General features: G+C 42.7%; 1 protein-coding gene across 4 annotated transcripts in view; it reads left to right on the top strand.

Annotated features, from left to right (window-relative positions):
• Window positions 1–5,163: 5,163 nt before the first annotated feature.
• Window positions 5,164–21,313, top strand: part of GRHL2 (grainyhead like transcription factor 2) — a 171,369-nt gene continuing 155,219 nt past the window's right edge. The window contains exon 1 of one of the 4 annotated variants that reach the window (XM_053208642.1): window positions 5,164–5,186. Coding sequence is in view for 2 of the 4 variants with exons in the window: in XM_027064114.2 (XP_026919915.1) it covers window positions 5,672–5,691 (20 nt within the window). In the remaining 2 variants the exon portion in view is untranslated. Of the gene's footprint in view, window positions 5,187–5,282; window positions 5,692–21,313 lie in introns of those variants that run through there. The other 3 variants (XM_015078007.3, XM_027064114.2, XM_027064115.2) reach the window with 3 other exon arrangements.

Here is a 21,313-nt window from a genome sequence, read left to right as displayed (position 1 = left end):
AGCAGGATCCACATTCAGCAGGGAACCCAACATGGGGCTTGACCTACCGACCAACTGTGAGCTGAACAGAAATCAAGAATCAGACGCTTAATTGACTGAGCCACCCATGCAACACAAATTTCTGTTGTTTAAACCACACAGCCTGTTGTACTTTGTTATGGCAGCCTTAGGAAACCGATACAGATGGGAGCTTGATTATGCCAGTGGGGGTGGGGACCTAGGGTCCTAACAGATTTGTATCCAGATTTTGAATCAGTCCCTCTGGTTTCAGCCCTACCATTCACTCCCACCTTCAATGATAACTGGAAATTTGATTGCTCTGCCTTATGAGGTCCTACCGACTAGTCAGGCTAGTTCCTCAGGGTCATCCTTCTTCTCAGCTCAGCTAAGTCACTTCTTCCTCCTGCAGTCACGTCCCACTTCCCCGATTTTGTTGCCATCTTTAACCTCCTCGTCCCTTCTCTTACTCCTCTATCACTGGGACTGCAGGAAGAAGTAAACACATGTATTCAGTGCACCCTGTTTTAACAGGACCACGAGTTTTACTAATGGCCAGCCCAGGAAACAGTTCTCTCCTGAAGGAAGTATGCAAACCCCAGCTGACTATTCGCTGAATTCCACACCACTAGTCCAAGAGCCTTCACAGAAGGAGTAAATGTTGATGCAGATATACATATCCATGCAACTAGGAAAAACAGAAGCGGCCCCCAAACTGCAAGAAAACTGCTATTTACCGCTCAGTTGGTTAAGTTATAAATCTATACGGTGATTTCAAATGTAGGCATCCAGGGTACCTTTCATTCTTCCCAAGGTTTCCTCTTGGGGATAAGAGCCAATCAAACAAGTTCGGGTTTTTATAGTGCAAAACACGGTTCTGCAACAGATTCAACGACAGACACGCTGTAGTGGCCCGTGGATGGTAACGTGTAGGGGGCCAACAAGCAGCAGCCAGACTTGTCTGACGAGAACGGCAGCCCTTGAAAACTCGGTATTTCTGCCCAGATGCTGCAGAAGGGGCATCCTTCTCCCAAAGTCTCACTGTAATAGACTCACCATAATGAAACAACAATTTAGTATCAAATACTAAACCTTTTACTTTAGGAAAATGTGATTAGCCGTCATAACACGTGCTAAAGATTACTAATAAAAAAATAAACAATTCCATTTTTCTTGGCTGGGAATTTAACTACAACTTTAATCTTATAAATGAAATGGTTTGGTGTAAAAGCAATACCCTTTTATCACTAGCTTGGTATCTGGAAATTTACTTGGTTGCTGCCACCTAAAGTGACAACCAAAGCTCTACACTGTGCTGAAACTTGGAAGTCTGTGATGTGTAATTTGGCAAATACCAGGTTCATTTTTTTTTTTTTTTTGATGTGCTAATTGTTCCGAGTAAAGACAGTCGTCAGCCATTATATAAACAATCACTAGGTTGGGGACTGAAGACAAAGAAGAAGAAGAAGAAGAAGAAAGGAGAAGAAGAAGAAGAAGAAGAAGAAGAAGAAGAAGAAGAAGAAGAAGAAGAAAGAAATCTGGAGAAGAAGAAAGGAATCTTGACCATCACGGACCAATAAAAAGAAAGGTTTGGCCATAAATGCCGGTTTTGTTTGCACCAAGAAATTTGGGACAGTTTGATAAAAGCTTTTGGATAATTTTTTTTTTTAATGTATTTTTTTTTAAATTTTTTTTTTAACTTTTATTTATTTTTGAGATAGAGAGAGACAGAGCATGAACTGGGGAGGAGCAGAGAGAGAGGGAGACACAGAATCTGAAACAGGCTCCAGGCTCTGAGCTGTCAGCACAGAGCCCGACACGGGGCTCAAACTCACGGACCGCGAGATCGTGACCTGAGCCGAAGTCGGACGCCTAACCGACCAAGCCACCCAGGCGCCCCTTGGATAATTTTTTAAGTAGCTGCAAATTAAAGATGACAGATGGACTCACACTTGTTTATCTTCATTGTCTCCTAAAAAGGACAGTAAAGGGACATAAAAAATAAATACACGGGAACAAAGGGGATGAAGGAAGGGTCATCTGCAAAAGATATTTCAGTACAATTCTGGGCGACGGGGTGGATCGAACAGTAGGAACCGCTTTAAGAGAACAGCAAAAGCTACACTCGCATGTCTTCCTAGAGGTCAGTACAGAAAAAGCCCAGATTATGCTACTGTGCTTCCAAGCGCCCTGGGTCCAGAGATCATCAGAGGAAAATGCTGATGAGAGGTCCCAGCATCCCAGAAGTGAGGAAGAGGTGAGAGGCTGGGGCCTGAGTGAATGTGGGCATTTGGAGTTGTTAGGCCTTCAGGTCCCCTGTCCCATTTCTTGCAGCTGGGTGATTACCTCCAGCTGGAGAAACAGCAGAGAGCCTTGTACACCAGGCATGAAGAAAGGCAGGAGTAAGGCACCTACAGGAAAGAAAAGAACATGAAAAACTGCATAGTAAGCTGTGACTCACCTGGGCTTCCCCCCCAACCCCGAACTGCTTCCAGAATATTGGCAGCCAGGTGAATGTCACTTCAGGCAAGAGATTGCAGATACTTCTCCAGAGAAACTAAAGAGCTGAAAAGGGAAGAGCCTATAGAATAAACAGCCTCCACCTGATCAGCATACAGCAAGCCCACTCCTTCCCATCCTCACACAAAGTTTCTGGTGGGGTTTTATGACCTCATTCTTAAGTATGAAAGGAGAGTCAACGGTTTGCAACATTTGATGAAAGCCTTCAACGCGGTGAAATTTTAGAATACTAGAGAACTAAGGAGCATAATTATGACATTTCAAAATATTAGAAACAAAGAGACTATTCTACAAGTTTCTAGAAAGAAAAATTCCTGGCCACAAAGAAATGGGAACCAGGATGCCATTGGAATTCTCAACAGAAACACTGGATATTAGAAGATAAAAGAGCACATTTTTATCAACTTATTAATGAAGAATTTCAACTTAGAATCCTACACTTGTTCAAACTTTCCATCTAAAGTAAGGGTTGAGGGGCACCTGGGTGGCTCAGTCGGTTGAGCTTCCGACTTGGGCTCAGGTCATGATCTCACAGTCCGTGAGTCCCAGGTCATGGGTTTGAGCCCCGCTTCGGGCTCTTTGCTGACAGCTTGGAGCCTGGAGCCTGCTTCGGATTCTGTGTCTTCCTCTCTCTCTGACCCTCCCCCGTTCATGCTCTGTCTCTCTCTGTCTCAAAAATAAATAAACATTTAAAAAATTAAAAAAAAATAAAGTATGGGTTGAACACAGCCATTTCAAGTTTTACCTTCTGTACCTTTTCTTGGTTTGTGGCTGGAACATGTGCCATGAAAATGAAGTGGTAACCAAGAAAGAAGGCGTAGGACAGAGAAATGGGGTTTTTGCTTTGGAGATGAAGGAATGTCCCAGGATGACAGCTGACCAGTGGGTCCTGAGAGGAATTCATCTTCTTTGGAGCAGGAGGACAGTGAACTTTTGGAGGGATTTTTTTTTGGGGGGGGGGAGGGGTGGAAATGAGATTGTTTGATCATTTGGAAGATAAATGTGATAGTCATCTGATAGATACGTTGTAGAAAAAATATAAGAACACGTGCATAACAAACTAAGTAAACAGATTAAAGGCTGTATAAGAAAGAAAACAACCACAGTACACTAATTGGCTCTGCTGTGACTGGTATTTGCACAGTCATCAGCTACTTAGTGGCCCTCAACTGTGAGTGAGCTATGTTGGAAGAACAGTGGAAGGGGAGATTCTGGGCTTTGAAAGAGCTAAATCCTTATCTAAAGGCAACAGGTGCTCAAAGCACCACATCTAAAATGATAAATCAAAAGACAGCAGTATAAATCATTTAGCAGCAGAGAGGTCAGGGCACCCGGCTGGCTCAGTCGGAAGAGCGTGTGACTCTTGATCTCGGGGGTCGTGAGTTCAAGCCCCACGGTGGGTATAGAGATTACTTAAAATCTTGAAAAAAAAAAAAAAGAAATGGGGAGGTCAGCGACAAAAGAGACAGCTAAAAGTGGAATGTGAACGCCTCTAGAAAGGAGATTAAGAAGGTGGGGAAAAGGTAGGTATTGCATTGTCTTAAAATATTACATTATCTTGAAAAAGTGTGTATGCTTATATTGTGGTTAAAAACGAAGAACAAAACTTTGTAATTCACTTGCTGAGTGTCAAACACGGAACAACCAAACCTTGTCTCATAATGTAATTCTCAGGAAACATCTGACCCATAAAGGTTAAAACAGAAGTTGCGTATCATCTCTGGCAACCTAGTATTAACTTGAAATAAAATAGGATATGCCTTCCGTGCCCTCTTTATTTTTACTATTCATATGTATGGACTGGATTTCCTGTCAGGACTTTCACAAATATTTCTTTAGGAACAGTGGTTATAAATTAAACCTTTGGTAATTGGTGTTGTTCCCAAACAGGAGAAACAGCACCACAAAAAAGTCAGTTTCATCCTGAACTGTTTCCATAGCAACCATATTAAGCTGGAAGGATAAAGCACCTTTGTAGTCGCTGCTTCTATTGAATTACAATGTAAATGTTGATGCCTGCCTGGGAACGTCAAATGACAACAGGCTTACAGAAGGGGTTCAGTGGTTGTTTGCAGCTCTGGAATCCCAGACTAGAGTTGCCATCGGAAGAGGCAGGCCTGGGCCATCTTGGCGTCTATTCACCCCAAATCTCCTCACCCCATCAAAACCACGCCACTAGCCATCTGCCCAGCTCATGAAAGGATGCTCACCTATGTGAAAATCTGTAATCTACCTGGTATCTTTTACACATCGGGACACGGAAAGTGTTTGCTCTGGATAAGAATGTTAAAAATGCAATTACACAACAGACTCGGCAATCTTTGTGTTTTTTCCCCCCTCGGCGCAGAAAGTTAAACTTCAGTCCCTCACTCTTCCGACAATGTCAAAAGTCCTCTTCAAGTGTGTGTTAAAAGCCCTGCGGTTGTGCTGCCCATTTGATTCCGGTTCGGCTGGCCTGGGGTACCTGGGTTCAGCTCTCCTTTAGGCCTTCCGTTCGACCCACAATCCCTAGTGGTGGCAAGTGTTTCTTTTTTTCCTGCCCCCCTCCCCCCCCCCCCCCGCCTCCACGCGGCCGGCCTCCTGGAAGAAGGAAAGCGTGGCGTGAAGCCTACTTCTAGCAAATGACCCTCAGCTCCCACGGGCTGCAAACGTGCCGCCGCTCCACTCAGGTAAACTACGGAGTGAGTTACCTGCACTTGGAGAAGGGCCTTACCTGAGCGCGCCTCTGCCAATGGCAGCTCACCTGAGGGAGCTTTGCAGCCAATCACGGCGCAGCTCGTCCCTCGGGCTTGTATCCTTTAGTGAAAGAATTCAGCTCCTTGCGAGAAAGTTACCTGTGGCCGCCCAAGTCCGCCACTTTCTGCTCTGTGGCTGCCCATTGCCACCTTCCAGGAGGACTCCGCGCCGCCCGGCCGCCTCCGAGCTCGGGCCCCATGTGAGGGGCCCCCCCTTATCCCACCTTTCCGGCTAGGTGAGGGCGCGAGCGGGCGAGCGAGCGAGAGTGGTGAGGGGGGACGGAAAAGCAGAATTACCTGTAGCTCTTGTTCTGCCATCTCGGGCGCTCTCACACACCTTCACCTGCACAGACTTGAAAGTCCAGTTTCACCAGAGGCTGAGGCTCCAGGAAAAGGGGAGCGAGTTCATTGGATCAAACATGTCACAAGAGTCGGACAAGTAAGTGGATCACACGCGCCGGCTGCTGCTACTACCACTTTGGGCTGATGGCAACTGGTTTGTTATGTTTTGGTTTTTGTTTTTTAAGTTGCTATTGTTGGTTTTTTTTTTTCTTTCTTTTTTCTTTTTCTTTTTGGTGTATCCAGACTTCTCCAGATTGTGTTTCTACCCTGGTTAAGGGGAGAAACCCTACAAGAATGTGAATGTTTAATACCCCCTTTGGGCCTTGATAGTCAAAGTAGGTTTTCCTCTTTTCTTCCTCCCTTGCGAATGGTCTCACCTCCCGTCTCCCAGGGCGAATACTTGCATATTGACAGAGGTTTTGGTAGATGAGGGCGGGAGGCCTGTTATTCCCCCCTCTCTTTAGTTGCTCCTGCCGCTTCAGGCTGCTAAGGCCATTTGGAAATTCAGCTGAGTTCCTACGAGGTGTGCAAAGGGCCTGCGAGAAGAGCGGGTCTTGGCCGCTTTTGTGTGCGCGCAACAAAGAGCCTTTATCCTGGCGCAGAAACGGCCATCTTCCCGCACTGGGGCAGGAGAGTGCGTGTGTGCGCGCCCGCGTGTGCGCCCCTGGGCCGGGGCGAGGCGCGGGGTCGCGGGGCTCCAGCCCCCGCCCCGTCCCCCTCCCCCACGCTCCCGCGGTGTTTGGCCGCCTCCCGCAGGTGCGGGAGGACCGGGCCCTACGGAAATGAGGGGAATTGATTTGAGGCCCCGATGTTGCACTTCCGTGGGGCGGGAAAGGCCGCCTGCGACTTGATTCACCCACGTCCGGACGGCGTGTGCACGCCCCTGCGAGCCCCGGGCCCTGGCGCTCCACGCCGGCGGCCGCCACCTCTGGGGTGGCTGGCGGGGCAGCGAGGGTCGCGCCGGGCCTTCCTGGGGGGCTCGGAGGGCTCGGGGCGGCGGGGCCCGGCTTCCCGCGCCTCGAAGGCAGGGCGGGCAAGCGCGTCCTTTCCGTCCGGGACGGGAACTCTGGGCTCGCCCGGGATCGGCGGCCTGCGCGGCCCGCGCCGCGGGTAGCCGGGCCCCGGGCCCGGTCCAGTCGCGTCCAGGCGGCCTCCCGCAGGCCTGGCCCCCGCCTCGGGGACGGCTTTGTGCTTAGCAGGGGGAGGTGGGGCCGAGGGCGGGAGCGGGAGGGAGCCGGAGGTGGGTCCCGCGGCCTTTCTTGGGATTAAGTGGCGACACTCCCTTCCCCCTCTCGGGCGCGTCCCTGGCTGGGAACTGGCTGAGTCCTCTTGGAAGTGCCTACGGGCCACCTTGCTGCCTGGTAACTTTGCTCTGGTGTCGTGGCCACCCCAAGGAGACCTTCCTGAGGGTGTCTCCGCCGGGTCCAGGGCGCCGGGACGCCGTCGGACCCTCTCCTGACGTGGCCCGGGGCCAGTCCCAAACTGACGGACCCTGAGTGGGCAACAGGAATGCCCGGAGGACCTGTCCAGAGGTGGAGGGGCGGGCCATCTTCAAAGTAAAGCCGCTGGTAGAGTAGGCGTATCGAACAACACAGGCTGTCATGCTTAAAAATAAAAAATAAGCAAAACCCAAAACAACAACAACAAAACCCTGCCAGATATTGGTACCGCTTTACCCAACAACGAAAAGCGGACTGCTGGCTACACCGCGGACGGGACGAACTGCTGGAAACAAACGCTGGAAGAGGGTAGGAGTGGGGGTAGGGATAGGAAGGTGTGTGATTGTAGGAGTATTGCCCAACCCACCCCCGCCACGTTTTCTCTGTAGCCTCTGAGAAGTCACTACTCGAGCTTGAAAACTCCAGTAGCCAGAAGTCGGAGATGACAGCAGAACTTTTTGGATTGTTTTGATCTTCGTGTCAAAAAATGGTTGCAAATCGGAAAAGACTTACTGCAGTTCCTTAATTAAATCACACGATTAACATTTGGTTGCACTGCTTAGTTTTGTATTACAACATGACTCAAAATGAGTTCCTAATGAAAACGGGTCGATGTTTCTTTTGCCCTGTTAGACCTAGCGTCAAGAAACGATGTATTTAGTATTGAGAAAAGTTCAGCACAATGCATTACTTAATTTTTATGGGTAATAACTATTTGGGGTTACTTATATTTAAGGAAAATAGCTTTTATCTAATCCTAGTTTCCAAGACATAATTTTGTAGCCTGGGAAAAGTAATACTAATAAGAACGATACCCATAAAAAACTGCTGCAGCCCAATTGCCTCTCTTTGCCTGGGCTATTGAGAAATTGCTTGAAATTAATAAACGATCCTTGGGATCAATTTTGGGAACTATAGCCTTTGTTTTCTTAACGTCCTCCTCTAGCGGAGGACCGGCAGGGGTGGGTCCCGGATTCGCTGGCCTGAAGTTTATGCCTTTGTGTGTGTGTTAGTTACGTGGGGTCGGGGTGTGGGCGCTAAGAAAAAGGACAGAAGAGCGAGTTACTGGGGCTTCCTGCTACAGCAAGCAGAGTCCTGGAGCCTGAGCTTTATCGGCTTCATGGGAAAACCACCTAGGAGGCATGTTTTCTAGAAGTAACCCAAAAGAAAACACACAGGATATTTTCCCATAAACCCCATCAAAGTGTAGGTAATCTTTTGGTTAGCAGAGGAAGATAATTCCAGTTAGCAAGTCTGAACTGAAGTAGCATCATCTTTTTTATGGTTGTGGACTTTTCAGATTGAAACGTTCTGCTTTTTATGTTCTGTAATGTTGATGCTATCACTAATTAAAACAAAGTATTTTTAGGACAGCTTGTCTTTGTACATATTTGAAGATTCTCTGTTCCCTCTTAAATTTTATGAAGATTTATGATCTTTGTCAACAAGCTTGTGTATTCTAGCAAGGCAATGATAGATTTAGAAACTTTTTTTGCTGCCAAAACATACAAAATATATTGAGGATATAATATTATATATATATATGTATATAATTTTGATATCCACAGGTATTTTTCATTACACAAATGTTTTCTGATTACCAGCTATTTGCAACACATTCAGATAGGCATTATAAGAGAATAAAAAGATGTATAAAGATGAGCCACATCCTCCAGGGGCTTACACTCTTGTGGAAGGTGAGACGTGAGCAGACATAATTGTAATTAAGGCAATACCTGGTAAGTGCCTAAAAAAATCACAAAGAAAATATAATAATGTATTATCAGATCATCCTCCTTCCAACTCACCTCGTTTTTGTCTAGGACAATTACTTTTAGGCATTCAATGTGGTTTAAGGAGTCTGGCCATTATTCCAGAAAAGAAACAGAAATTGCTCAAAGTTATAGATATCTCATGTGGTATAAACTTTCAAGTAATGGGATAAAACATTTTAATTTTTTACTCTTTAGTTTTATACATGCATGTTTGTTTCCATTTGGCTATATAAAATGTATTTTAAGGTCATAAACATTAAGTAATCATATCTTCCTCAAACCACTAAAAACCATTCATTTATTTGACAAATGTACCTTGAGTGCCAGGCATTGATCCTGGCATTGAGACCCACTAGTGAATAGAACAGAGTCCTTGCCCTCATGATGCTTGCATTCTAGTGGGGGGAAAAACAGACCATCAATCAAGAAGGAATACATAACAAAATAGAGGTTGATAAGTGATATGAAGGAAAGCAAAGCAGACCGAAGAGATTAAGAATAATGGGAGTTATTTTATATAAGGTGGTCAGGGATGGCCTCTCTGATGAGATGCACTGGAGATACCTGGGTCAAGAGTACAGGTCCATGGAAGAGCAAGTGCAAAGGCCCTGAGGTAGGAGAGTCCTTGGCATATTCAGAAAGGAGCCCGTAAATCAGAGAGGTAGAGAGATAATGGTAATGAAGTAAACTAACAATTCTGTCCTTCATAGTCCAGATATCTGTATATTTAAAAATAGGCAATTATAAATGGTTCTGGCAATGGAGAGGTGAGTAAATGATAAGCTAATAGCATCAGCCTTATCTCTTTCCCCAAGTAGCACCAGTTTAATGGTTAAGCTCTAGTGTTCTCTTCCCTACAATGGATTAAATTCTATATACTCCTTAATTTAGAGATGAATAAGTTCACATATCCTAGAAGATTCCTGGAAACTGGAACAGAAGAAGAGGGACCAAAGACAGCTGGTGCTTGCTCTCTCACCCTGCTTTCCTGCCTTCCTCTTGCCCTAATCCAGTGCAAACTTGTATCCTTTAGGAAACAAGATTTATCCACTGTGTTTGGAAGTGAGACACTCCAGTCTGCTTTGGTTAGCTTGGTAGCTTCAATGAAGTAAACTAATATACAGGCGAAATTAACATATTGAAAAATAAGAAAACGCTAGATAATAAGATAAGAATTTGGATTGACTTAAAAAAAGTTAAATTACATGTGTGCCTAATAAATACACTATTGTCTTTATGTATATTGTGTTTAATAATAGAAATCTCTGAGAAATCCTTTAAATCATTGCTTTCCAAACTCATCTGATTACAAAAATATCACCTGAGGCATTTGGTAAAACTACAGATTGCTGGGTCCCACCCCCTAGCTATGGAATCAGAGGGGCCAGGGCATCTGAATTTAAGAATTGTCCCAGGGGCGCCTGGGTGGCGCAGTCGGTTAAGCGTCCGACTTCAGCCAGGTCACGATCTCGCGGTCCGTGAGTTCGGTCCGTGAGTTCGAGCCCCGCGTCAGCCTCTGGGCTGATGGCTCAGAGCCTGGAGCCTATTTCCGATTCTGTGTCTCCCTCTCTCTCTGCCCCTCCCCCGTTCATGCTGTCTCTCTCTGTCCCCAAAAAAATAAACGTTGAAAAAAAAATTAAAAAAAAAAATTGTCCCAGGTATATTTTATGTACATTTATGATAGTGTCAGTTAGTGAAATAATGCTTTAAGTGAGTACTCAACATTACTTTAATAAATTCAGTATATATATATATATATATATATATATTTCAGTATATATATACACATATATGCATATATATACACACATATATATATATACACACACACACATACACACACACACACACACACACACACACACACACACACTCAGGTGTATATCCACTGTGTCAGTGAAATGAAACCTGGGAGCTTTATTTTGCATTCTTTGAGCTACCCTGTTTAAGCAACTTCTGATACAATTTCAATTTGGTTTAAGAATTCTTCGGCCCCCTGTCAATTTTGTTTGCTTTTGTTGTTTTGCTGAACTGCCCCTTCTGGAAGAATGGGATCCTTTTGACAGGCCATATATTTCCAGAGCTGCTGAGAACCTCATTTGGAGTGATGTCACCCATGTGGGTCTCTGCCAGGTTTGTAGCTAAGTGTCAAGCTCAGATTTTAGGCTGGAGCCTACTCACCAGGGAGTTAGGTTAGAGTTAGAAGGTCAACCTTGACCTTCTGCACTTTCACATTAGAACCTGAAACTAGTGCACCTTTTTCTAGGGATAGGCATTGAATTTAGAATCTATTCGGTAGCACAAGGTCAAAGATAACAAGTTCGAATCTGATGCTGTTCCTGGTGAAATGATTTAATGGGATGATGGTTGCAGTTTCATTTCTAGGGCTAAGGGTAGCTTTAAGTATTACCTGATAACATGGTAGTATACTGTCTATTGTCCTGTAAATAGGTCCTGTTTTAAACTGACCACCAGGATCAGGCCACCCAAATGGGCCCAGTGCCCTCTGGTTCAAGGAGGATTAGAGTAAGTGCTGGAGCAGTTGATGAAGCACTGTATCTAGCAATTTCTATTAGACTCTGCAGTCAAAAGGAGAATTTAAACAAGTAGTCAGCTAAGTCCAACATACATAGGCACATTTAAATAATAATACTCAGTAACCTAAGAAGTATTTGTTTGAAATCTATAGATAATTTTAAAAAGATTATTATTTTGATGTTAGGTTTTTAAATCTACTTAAAAATTTTTTAATATTTATTTACTTATTAATTTTTTTTTTTTGAGAGAGAGAGAGAGAGACAGATAGAGTGCAAACAGAGGAGGGACGGAGAGAGAGGGAGACACAGAATCCAAAAGCAGGCTCCAGGCTCTGAGCTGTCAGCACAGAGCCTGAAGCGGGGCTCAAACCCATGACCTGGGAGATCATGACCTGAACTGAAGTCAGTTGCTCAACCGACTGAGCCACCCAGGTGCCCCTAAATCTACTTTTTAGAAAGGCTTAGGTAGCTCAAGCAAATGCTTTGGTTCCTCTTTGTGACTTTGATATAACTGGGCATACATTTCTGGTTAAAAAATGAACAGTTGGGATAAAGAGTATTTTCCCTCTTACTTCCTCCTCCCTAGTCTGAGCCAAACATGTACCCCTTCCTTCCCTCCCTTCCTTCCTTTCTTCCTTAATCTGTCTGCTGATACTGCTTTCTTGATTGTTTTTTTCCTCTTATAGTACTTGGTGGAAATGGACACATGTATAGCTTCTATGCATTGAGATACATGTGAATCTGATTTTAGGTACTATTTTAGTCAGTGAACTTTACTGCATTCTCTTAGCATTCACATGGAGCATAGCATCCCAACCTTGTACCTGAGCCAAGAGTTAAGAAGATGGTAGTAGGAATGATGTTGCCTTATTTAAGTCAACTAAGTTTAACCTTGGAAAATGTTTACTTTTGAGTTATTCTTAGCATAAGAGAAACCTTATCCTAAGTCACTTAGAGTCTCCACTCATGATCCCTGGCTTCATATCAGGGTGTGGACCTTCTCTTCCTTTTCAAAAGGGATTCAAGGATTCCTGCTCAATTATAACAACTAAGTCTAAGCTAAAATTGAGTAGTGATTGGTTTGGCAAACTTGTTCAGGAAAAATTCCTTAGCAAGCAGCAACAGGTTGAATAGGAATTTTTAGTTTGTCCCAGGAGGACTAGTGGTTGCTCAGTAACAACAACATGTACCTGGGAGTCCCTCAGACAGCTTCACAAGTCTTCAAATTGAGGCCCCCAAAGTTCGGGTTAACCTTCTTCTCCACCTGGCCTGCATATTTCCATCCTTTAGAGAAGTCCCAGCTCCTTGGTTCAAATCTGTGTATCCATCCATCCGTGCATCCATCCATCCATCACTAGGAAATTATATTTTATGCTGTAAGTCTTTTAATGGTAAATAGTAAAAAGGACTGGACTAAAATGGATTAAATGGGATAGAAACAAGAAAGTATCTATCTCTTTGAGGATCTACCTCCCAACCCCCACCCCACCCCACCCATTTTTAGTAGGAAGAGGATCAAACAGTGTTTAACTTGATGTGTTTTGGTGACTACCAGGATTAAAGTAACGTTATTTCTAAAAACAGCATGTTTAGAATTGCTATATACAACACCATACAAGTACTCATTTTTAGAGTTCTTTGGAGACTCCTGGAAAAGCTGGTACATTTCAGGGGATTTCAATGTACATTTCAACAATAAGTAGGGTTATGGAGATTGTTTATGCATTTGAATGGGCATTCAGTGGAAAGCAATCGCTGCAGGGATGAAGAGCCTTATTTTACTTTGTAATGAACATGGCAATGAACTTTGTGGGGAGCACTTTTAAAGTGATCTGACTTCACATTCACTCGCAAGGAAATGCTTCCTTTACAAGTGTGAATGCAGACACCCTCCAGAGTAGAAAAAGACAGCAAGATTTGCTTGCTGTTTCTCTTTACTTTGGTGCCGGCCTTTCATCTGAACGCTGGATGTACAAATATAGCTTACCCCCCCCCCCTTTCTGCCCCCACCCCTTGCCACAGTCTTTTTTTTTTTTTCAAGGTCTCTGAATTCAGACTGGAGTTTTAGAAAAGACAAGTGCAGTAAACGCAGTAAAGAGAGGAAGAGAAAGAGAGCAGGAAGAAACTGTTCTTTAGTCACTGTTAGAGTTGCCAGCATTTTCTTAGTAGGAGGAAAGTTGCTGCGCTACCTGGCTGAGGTTTACTGTGGGGTGGCGTGTGGCTATTTATCCTTCTGGGGAATTGATACTGACTTTAACCTGAAGCCTGGAATCCTAGAGCTAGGGAGGGCTGTAGAAATCACATAGGGCATGTGAGTACCCAAGATAGGATTTGGAGCTAAAAGTTTGGTGTAAGAAGTAAAGTGCCATACACTCTTAATTCTGTGTTGCATGTTGAGGTTGTAAATATGGGTTGAAAATTGGACATTTTGATTAATTTGAAAAAAAATACGCTGGCTTTTTGGGGGAGATTGGGAACAGGGGAGGCATTGCCTATTTACTTTTTAAAATAGGAACATGAATACATGAAATGCCTGTTTAAGGTTCTGATAGTATTAGTGTGAGTTAGAATGGACTTTCCTTCCCACACTCACCCCAAATCATTGTTTTTAGTTCTCAGTTCAGTGAGCCCCATAAAATAACTGCTTTCTGTACTTCTTGTATCTAACTTTTCGAAGAAGCGCAAGGAACAAAGGTAGCTCTTTTTTGCCTCTTTCCTGAATTGCCAATAAGATAATTAACATAAGATCCGAGAACTCTTTTTTCATTATTTTTCATCTGTAAAATAAAATTGAAATAAATGAGCTCTGAGGATAATACCTGCTGCAAAATTCTGAGTCTCAGTTTTCTCCCTGCAGAGGGTTCTGGGCTGGTGGCGACTCACAGAAACTGTAAAGGGTGTTAGCAAGATAGGAAAGTACTGGGCACAATGGGACTTGCTTCCACTCTGAAACCACCCTCACCCCTTTAGCAGAATAAAAGGTGGTCTGACTAAGATGACAAAGACATCCGGCAGGTGGGAGAAATTCAGAGGGACACATGGAATTCAGATGGGCAGGTAGGAAGTAAAATCAATGGTTTACCTAGAGGAGCCCCGCACAGCTTCGCTAGAATGATAGACAAAAGGTACAAGAAAATCAGATAAAAAGAGCTGGTAGGTACTCTGAGAACTCTTTCCAGAGAGAGTCTAGGAAGTGGGTTACCCTGGGCAGGTTTGAGTGAGAATGAGGCAATATCAGAACAGATGGAACATTGAGTAAAATGTACTAAGCTGAGAACCTTAGGCTAATTGGGAGAACCTCTCTCTCCCTTCCCTTTCCCTTCCCCTCCCCCTCCCTCCTCCCCCCTCCCCCTCCCCTCCCCTTCCCTCTTCCTCCTCCCTCCCCCTCCTCTCCCTCCCCCTCCTCCCCCTCCTCCCCTCCCCCTTCCTCCTCCCCCCTCCTCCCCCCTCCTCCCCCTCCTCCCCCTCCTCCCCCTCCTCCCCCTCCTCCCCCTCTTCCCCCTTCTCCTTTCTTCTTCCTTTTTCTTCTCCCCTTCTCCTCCTCTTCCCTACTCCTTTTCCTCCTAACTAAATATAATTCAGGGACACCTATTGCCAGACAATATTACCAAGCCAGTAGTTTAGTCAGTGTTCAGGAAAGGTATTAAATAATAGAAGGATAAGAATAGTATCTGTGGTTTCACTTCAATTATTAGGTAATATATTATTTCACATCAGGCATATATAATGACCATTCATTTAGGTCTGGAATAAAATCTCCTCTGGTATCCTATTGTGTGATATGTAGGATTTAAGGTCTCTGAAGTCAATTTTCTCAGAAGTCAGTAACTGCTAACCAGGACAAAATGGATAATGGATTGTAGCTCTTGGAAGATTTTCATGTTGGAGGACTTTTTCTAGGTTACAAGTCCCTTTACATACATTTTTCTTCCTCTGCAGACCACGATTTTTTTTTTTTTTTTTTTTAGCTGCTTTGGAGTCTTGGTGTCTCCTTTTAAAAATATGTGTATCTTACATATCTTTGAAAGCATTTTAATAAAGGACAGATGCTTCAATAGAAATATGGTCAAAGAACATGAGTAGATAATGCACAAAAGTTATAAAAAAACTGGGTTTGAGGAAAATACCTTTCTAGGAGGATTATAAATTATTGTAAACTTTCTGGAAGGCAGTGTGGTAAAACCGTTTGAAATGGGCCTACTTGTTGACAGGACACCTGGATTCCAGTTGTAGGGATTTGTCTTAAAGAAATAATCAAGGCTATTAATTGTAGCATTATTTTTGAAAGCAAAATATCAGAAAATCCCTCTAGCGCCTAGCTCCAAAGGATTGGTTTCTGTGCTTGGTGAGATGGTGGGATTCTCTGCAAGCATAATAAATCCTATTAAGAAAAATATTTAATGGCAGGAGAAAATGTTCATGATGTATTGTGTTGGAAAGTTTACAGACAGAGAAAATAAAGCATCAATAATAATAGCAGTAACCCCACAATAGGTTAACAGTGGTTTGCTCTCTGGAGAAATTATAGATACTACTGTCTCTTACTTGTCTTTCTAGTTTGCTTTAGTGAGCTTGCACTGCTTTTGTGATAAAAGAGAAAAATTTAAAGGTTACGTTGTAAAATAGTCATTCCACCAGGGAGACATTTGAAAATAACGCTTACCTAGTCTACACAATGGAAAAGCCCGCCTGCTTGCTTGTTCCGGTTAGCATTTATCTGCTCCCCCCCCCCCCCCCCCAAGAAGTCCCTGCCTCTCTCAGTACACTTCACTGCTGCTATGCCTCCCTCACCTGTAGCTTTGTTGGGTTTATGTCTCAACAACCTTGTATTTTTGGATTTGCCCAATTATCGGCTTCCAGCTATTTTTCAAAATAGAACAAATGGGTGTAGGAGTTTCCAACCCTCGTATAATTTGAAGCTGGGGAATGACTAAGAAGGAGAGGAACTCCTTCCACTCAGTAGGCTGTAGGTACCTGCATGGTTTCCCTTGGAGAAAATTCTCTGTAGAGGAGGCAGCCTTGACTCAGACTCTGCCTGAGTGTTCTTGGGAGAGACTTGGTGATGAGCCCAGTTGTTTTTAAGCTATAGGAGGAACACGGAGAGCACAGAATATGACTTCCTTTAAAAATAAAAAGCAGTTGTCGGCAAGTTTGAGTTTCTGTTACTTTTTAACGACAATTTATTTTTTTCCACAATTTATTTTTTTCCATAACGTAGACTTGCATTTTCCCTGGAGGGCCGAGCGAGTGACTCATCTACCTGCTTCTACAAGCTGGTACATAGATCTTGCCAGACGGGCACTGGAGTCTGTTAGTTAAGCTGTATGAGATTGCATCACTGGATTTCCTGCAGGCTCTTTAATGGAGTCTTTGTAGAAAATATGAAATTATTTGCTTATCAACATACCCGAGAGCATCCACAGTAGGGAACAAAAAGTACACAATATGAACTTGGGGGAGAAAATGGCCTTACAGAATCACTGCAGTTGCCAAACTTCTGTCAAGGAAAGAAAAAAAAAAAAAAAGATGGGGCGGGGGAAGGGTGGAGGGAGTTTTTTTTGAAAATGGAAATGAAGTCTGTAAATAGGAGCAAACCAAAGCAATGTTTGGCTATGGGAATCAACACAAGAGTTTGAAACAAACTCATGGTAAGTATATCTTTTGGTTGTGGATTCAAAAGTGAAATTTGCAATTGCCCCTTTCTCTCCCATGCCTACCTGGTTTCCCCTCCCCCATATGTTCCTTCTTATAGTGCAGAAATGATCAGACCTCAAATACTGTATCTTACATTTTCAAAAATCGTTATATTCTTTGAATGTTCAGAGTCTAAATAAAAGCACGTATTCTTACAGGACTTGTGGGAGCCAGGAGCGAAGGGCTACAGTTTGTGTTTTTATTCGTATTTGTTGTCAATTTTAGTAAACAGCCTAACCGGTGTGGTTTGTATTCTGTTCAGCCACGTGAAACCACAAATTTGCTTTTTGAATTTGCCCGCAAATCTCGGTACACGATTCATTGATCACTTCTAGTATCCTGAGGTTGAAATAGACTGGGGTAGTGATTGTTTCTCTCTTTCCTCATTTAAAAGACCTGTATGCTTTTTGTGTCTTCCTGATCCTTCCTAAACAATGAAATACCTGTGTGGTAGATACCTGGGATACATTTAATTACAAGTTGCAAGTTTTTCTATTGCAGCATACCCATGCTTGGCCAGGTGAAAATTGAACACGCCACTGAGAGCTTTTTGGACTAACTAGATTTTGTTGTTGTTGCACCAGTATTCCTGGACTATGGAGGAAATTGAAAGGTTATGATTCTGAGATTTTTATTGTACTGACCCTAGGCTGGACAATTTGTAAGTCACTGTTTTGCAGCCTTTCTGCATGATAGGCTAAACTGCTTCGAAGGCCATCTCCCAGGCTGACTTTCATCGTAACTATTTTATAGTGTACTTCTGCATTTTCATGTGTGTGTGTGTTTTTTTTAAGCGCCATTTTGGGTGGAGACTTTCTGATTATGAACATAATATATGGTCATTAGGAAAAACTGGAAACTAGAGAAAGTTATAGAGGAAAAATCATTCATAATTCCAGGATCCTAACACTGTATATTTTCTTACAGTGTCTAGTAAGTGCCTGCATATGAATGTGGTTATAAAAGAATATATAAATTATTATCCGCCCTTTTTACAACATTCATGCCATTCAGGGCTTTCCATTTAATGCTCTATTATTAGCATTTTACTTGTTTCTTAAGTATTCTACATAACACTTAAAGATGAAATCAGCCATCTTCTATTTTTATTTAGCCTGTTTTTACTTTTTCATTATTATAAATCATGCTTGTATATAAATCTTTGTATCTCTGGTTATTACTTCAGAATAGGTTTCTGGAAGTATAAAAATGAAAAGACATAAATATTTTTAGGTTCTTGATTTGTAATTTGAAAATGACTTCTAGAAAGAGTGTAAAGCCTTTTCTTCCTACAGTGGTGGAGAGTGTCTTTTGCACATCATGTCCTCAGTAAATGAGAATTACAATTTTTTTGTCAACTCGAGAGGCAAAATAAAAGGGTACTTTTGTTTTAACTTTCAGTTTGATAATTAAGGAAGTTAGCATTTTCTCAGATGTTTATTGGTCATTTATATTTCTTTTTATTAAAGACCTGGCTCTTGCCCTAGCTACAGTTGTGTGGTGTCTTGGATGAGGGGAGCTTGGGGCTGAGTTGCAGCCATGCTTCCCCTGGGCCTCTGCCCAGTGAAAAGGGCACCTTCCAACATCTGTACAAATGTACCATATGGGTCAGCAGGGCCCTCTTCTTATTTTTTCACTCATTAAAAAAATAAAAAATAAACATCTATGATGCTGACATTTTTATTATTGATTTGTGAGGGCTCTTTACACAGTTATAATTATTAACCCTTTTATCAAAATTCTGGCTATCGTTTCCCCAACTTCTTGTTTGTCATTTAATTTGATGATGTAAACAGTGTTCAGAGCTTTACATTTCTCGGTGACAAATAGTACAGCTCTTGTACGTGTGTGAGTACTTTCATGGCTTTCAAATCGTGATTTGGAAGTTTGAGATTAACCTTTAGGGACTTGTTAAAATCTTTTCTTTTGGGTTAGCCTTAGTTTTAAGGTTATTTGAAAGACCCTTGGGGGAAAAAAAGACCCTTGATAAGGTAAATAATTGATAATTGATTGTAAAATCATTAAAATATACGATTTCTTTCAAAACTAACCACTCAGTGGGGCACTTGGATGGCGCAGTCAGTTGAGCATCTGACTCTTGATTTTGGCTCAGGTCATGGGATGAAGCCCTATGTCTGGCTCAGTGCTGAGCTAGAGTCTGCTTGAGATTCTCTCTCCCTCTGCCCCTCTTGCTCACTCTCTCTCTCTTAAAAAACAAAAAAAAAAACAAAATACTATTACTTGGAGATGTTAACACTGCTAACATTTTGACGTGGATATTTTACTGTCTGTCTTTTCCATGTATGTACATACAAATACACTATGTATACAGAGATGAGAGTAATTTACATTCTGTTTAATAACATGTTTTTAATTAATATTGATCGTGGATAGCTTTCTATGATAAATATTAAAAAAAAATTTTTTTAATGTTTATTTATTTTGAGGGACAAAGGGAGACAGGGTTGTGAGCAGAGGAGGGTCAGAGTGAGAGAGAGACACAGAATCCCAAGCAGCTCCAGGCTCTGAGCTGTCAGCACAGAGCCTGATGCAGGGCTCAAACCCACCAACCACTAGATCATGAACTGAGCTGAAGTTGGAGGCTTAACCGACTGAGCCACCCACACACCCCTCATGATACATATTTTTAATGGCCCATGGTTTTGCATGGAATGGAGACGTGCAAATTAAGCAGTTCCCTGTCATCATACATTTAGGGGTTTTTTTTCCTCAGTTTTTTACTATTAAAAGCCAATATTTGAATGATTATCCTCAGAGCTAAATCTTCATATACTTCTTAGTTATGTCCTTAAAATATGTTCCAATGAATAGACATTCCTGATCAAAGGTATGTTCTTTTTAAAGACAGTTTGGTTCATATTTCCAAATTGCCATCCAGATATTTTCTTCTCATTAATACCCACCAACGGTGTATCTGAGGGAGTCAGATTCCGAGTTCCTTCCCCAACAATGCATATTATCCTCTGTTTAGTATTTGCCAGTTTGATAGGGTAAAAGTGCTAAGTTATTTGGGACTGTGTTTCTTTCCATTTACTCAAATTGTCTTTTTTGTCTCAGGAGAGCTTTATGTTTTGATTTTAATATATATAATATTTTGATACCTTAAAAGCTCCTGATGGGGTTTTATAAAGAGTTTGGCATCACTAGGAAGAGTCAGTTAGCAGAATGTCCAGCCATGGTCTCTTGTCTCAGGACAAGTCACTGGGCCTGAGAACTGTCCCTAGTTCACAGCCCCCATCCCTTGGCAAAGAAAGCAGTGACCCAGGTCTGCGCTCAGTCTCCCTAACCAAAGACCACAAGTTCAGGGAACTGCATCAAGGGGTCGGGAGCCTATATCTCCAAGTTGACTGATGATGACTGAGTACAGGATGAATATATTCAAACAACAAATAAGTGGTCACCACACACATCTACTCCAGCTTGTGATTTATTGACTGCTTATAGGCCAGGCACAGAACTGGGCACCATGCCAGGTGCTGAGACCACAGAGATGAAACAGACTGCTAGTTTAAGGTCTGAGAAACTTAAACAATATAATTAGGGGAAAAAAAGTAATTAGAAAAAAAAATGCACATTTACCTTCTATTTTGGAGGTAATTAGTTGTGGGAAAATTGGAGGCAGGAAGGGCCAAAATAAGACAAAATATTGCAAATCTTCGAATTTTCTGCTTTATTTTGATTTGAAAAGTCCTCTCACTGTTTTTCATTTCTTAGGCTTTGGTTTGGTCAGGCTTTTATCCATTGACATTTTGGGGGGTCTATTATTATCGGTTTAAGAAACACTTTGGTTGTTTATCTAAATAGTAGGGCTATTTAAAATGGAGTCACTTTTCAAAGATAAATCTCTAGGGCTCTGTAATTAAACCTTGTATTAAAAAACTCTTCTAGAGCTAGGGTTAAAACATGTTTCCATTCTCTGTCATGTGCATGTAGCTTGTAGCGTTAAAGGTGACATCTGTAGAAACTGGTAATTTATGGAAGTGACTTGGTACTTTTCTAAACATCTCGGACAATTAGAAATTTATTTTAAAAGTGTTGGTGGCATTATAGCCAGCTGCATTAATAAGGAACTCATGGGGTGCCTGGGTGGGTGGCTCCATCGGTTAAGCAGCCGACTTCAGCTCAGGTCATGATCTCACAGTCCGTGAGTTCGAGCCCCGCGTCGGGCTGTGTGCTGACAGCTCAGAGCCTGGAGCCTGTTTCGGATTCTGTGTCTCCCTCTCTCTGACCCTTCCCCATTCATGCTCTGTCTC

The sequence above is a fragment of the Acinonyx jubatus genome, chromosome F2 (genome assembly GCF_027475565.1).
Source record: "Acinonyx jubatus isolate Ajub_Pintada_27869175 chromosome F2, VMU_Ajub_asm_v1.0, whole genome shotgun sequence".
NCBI lineage: Eukaryota > Metazoa > Chordata > Mammalia > Carnivora > Felidae > Acinonyx > Acinonyx jubatus.
This window is presented reverse-complemented; position numbering and strand designations above follow the sequence as displayed.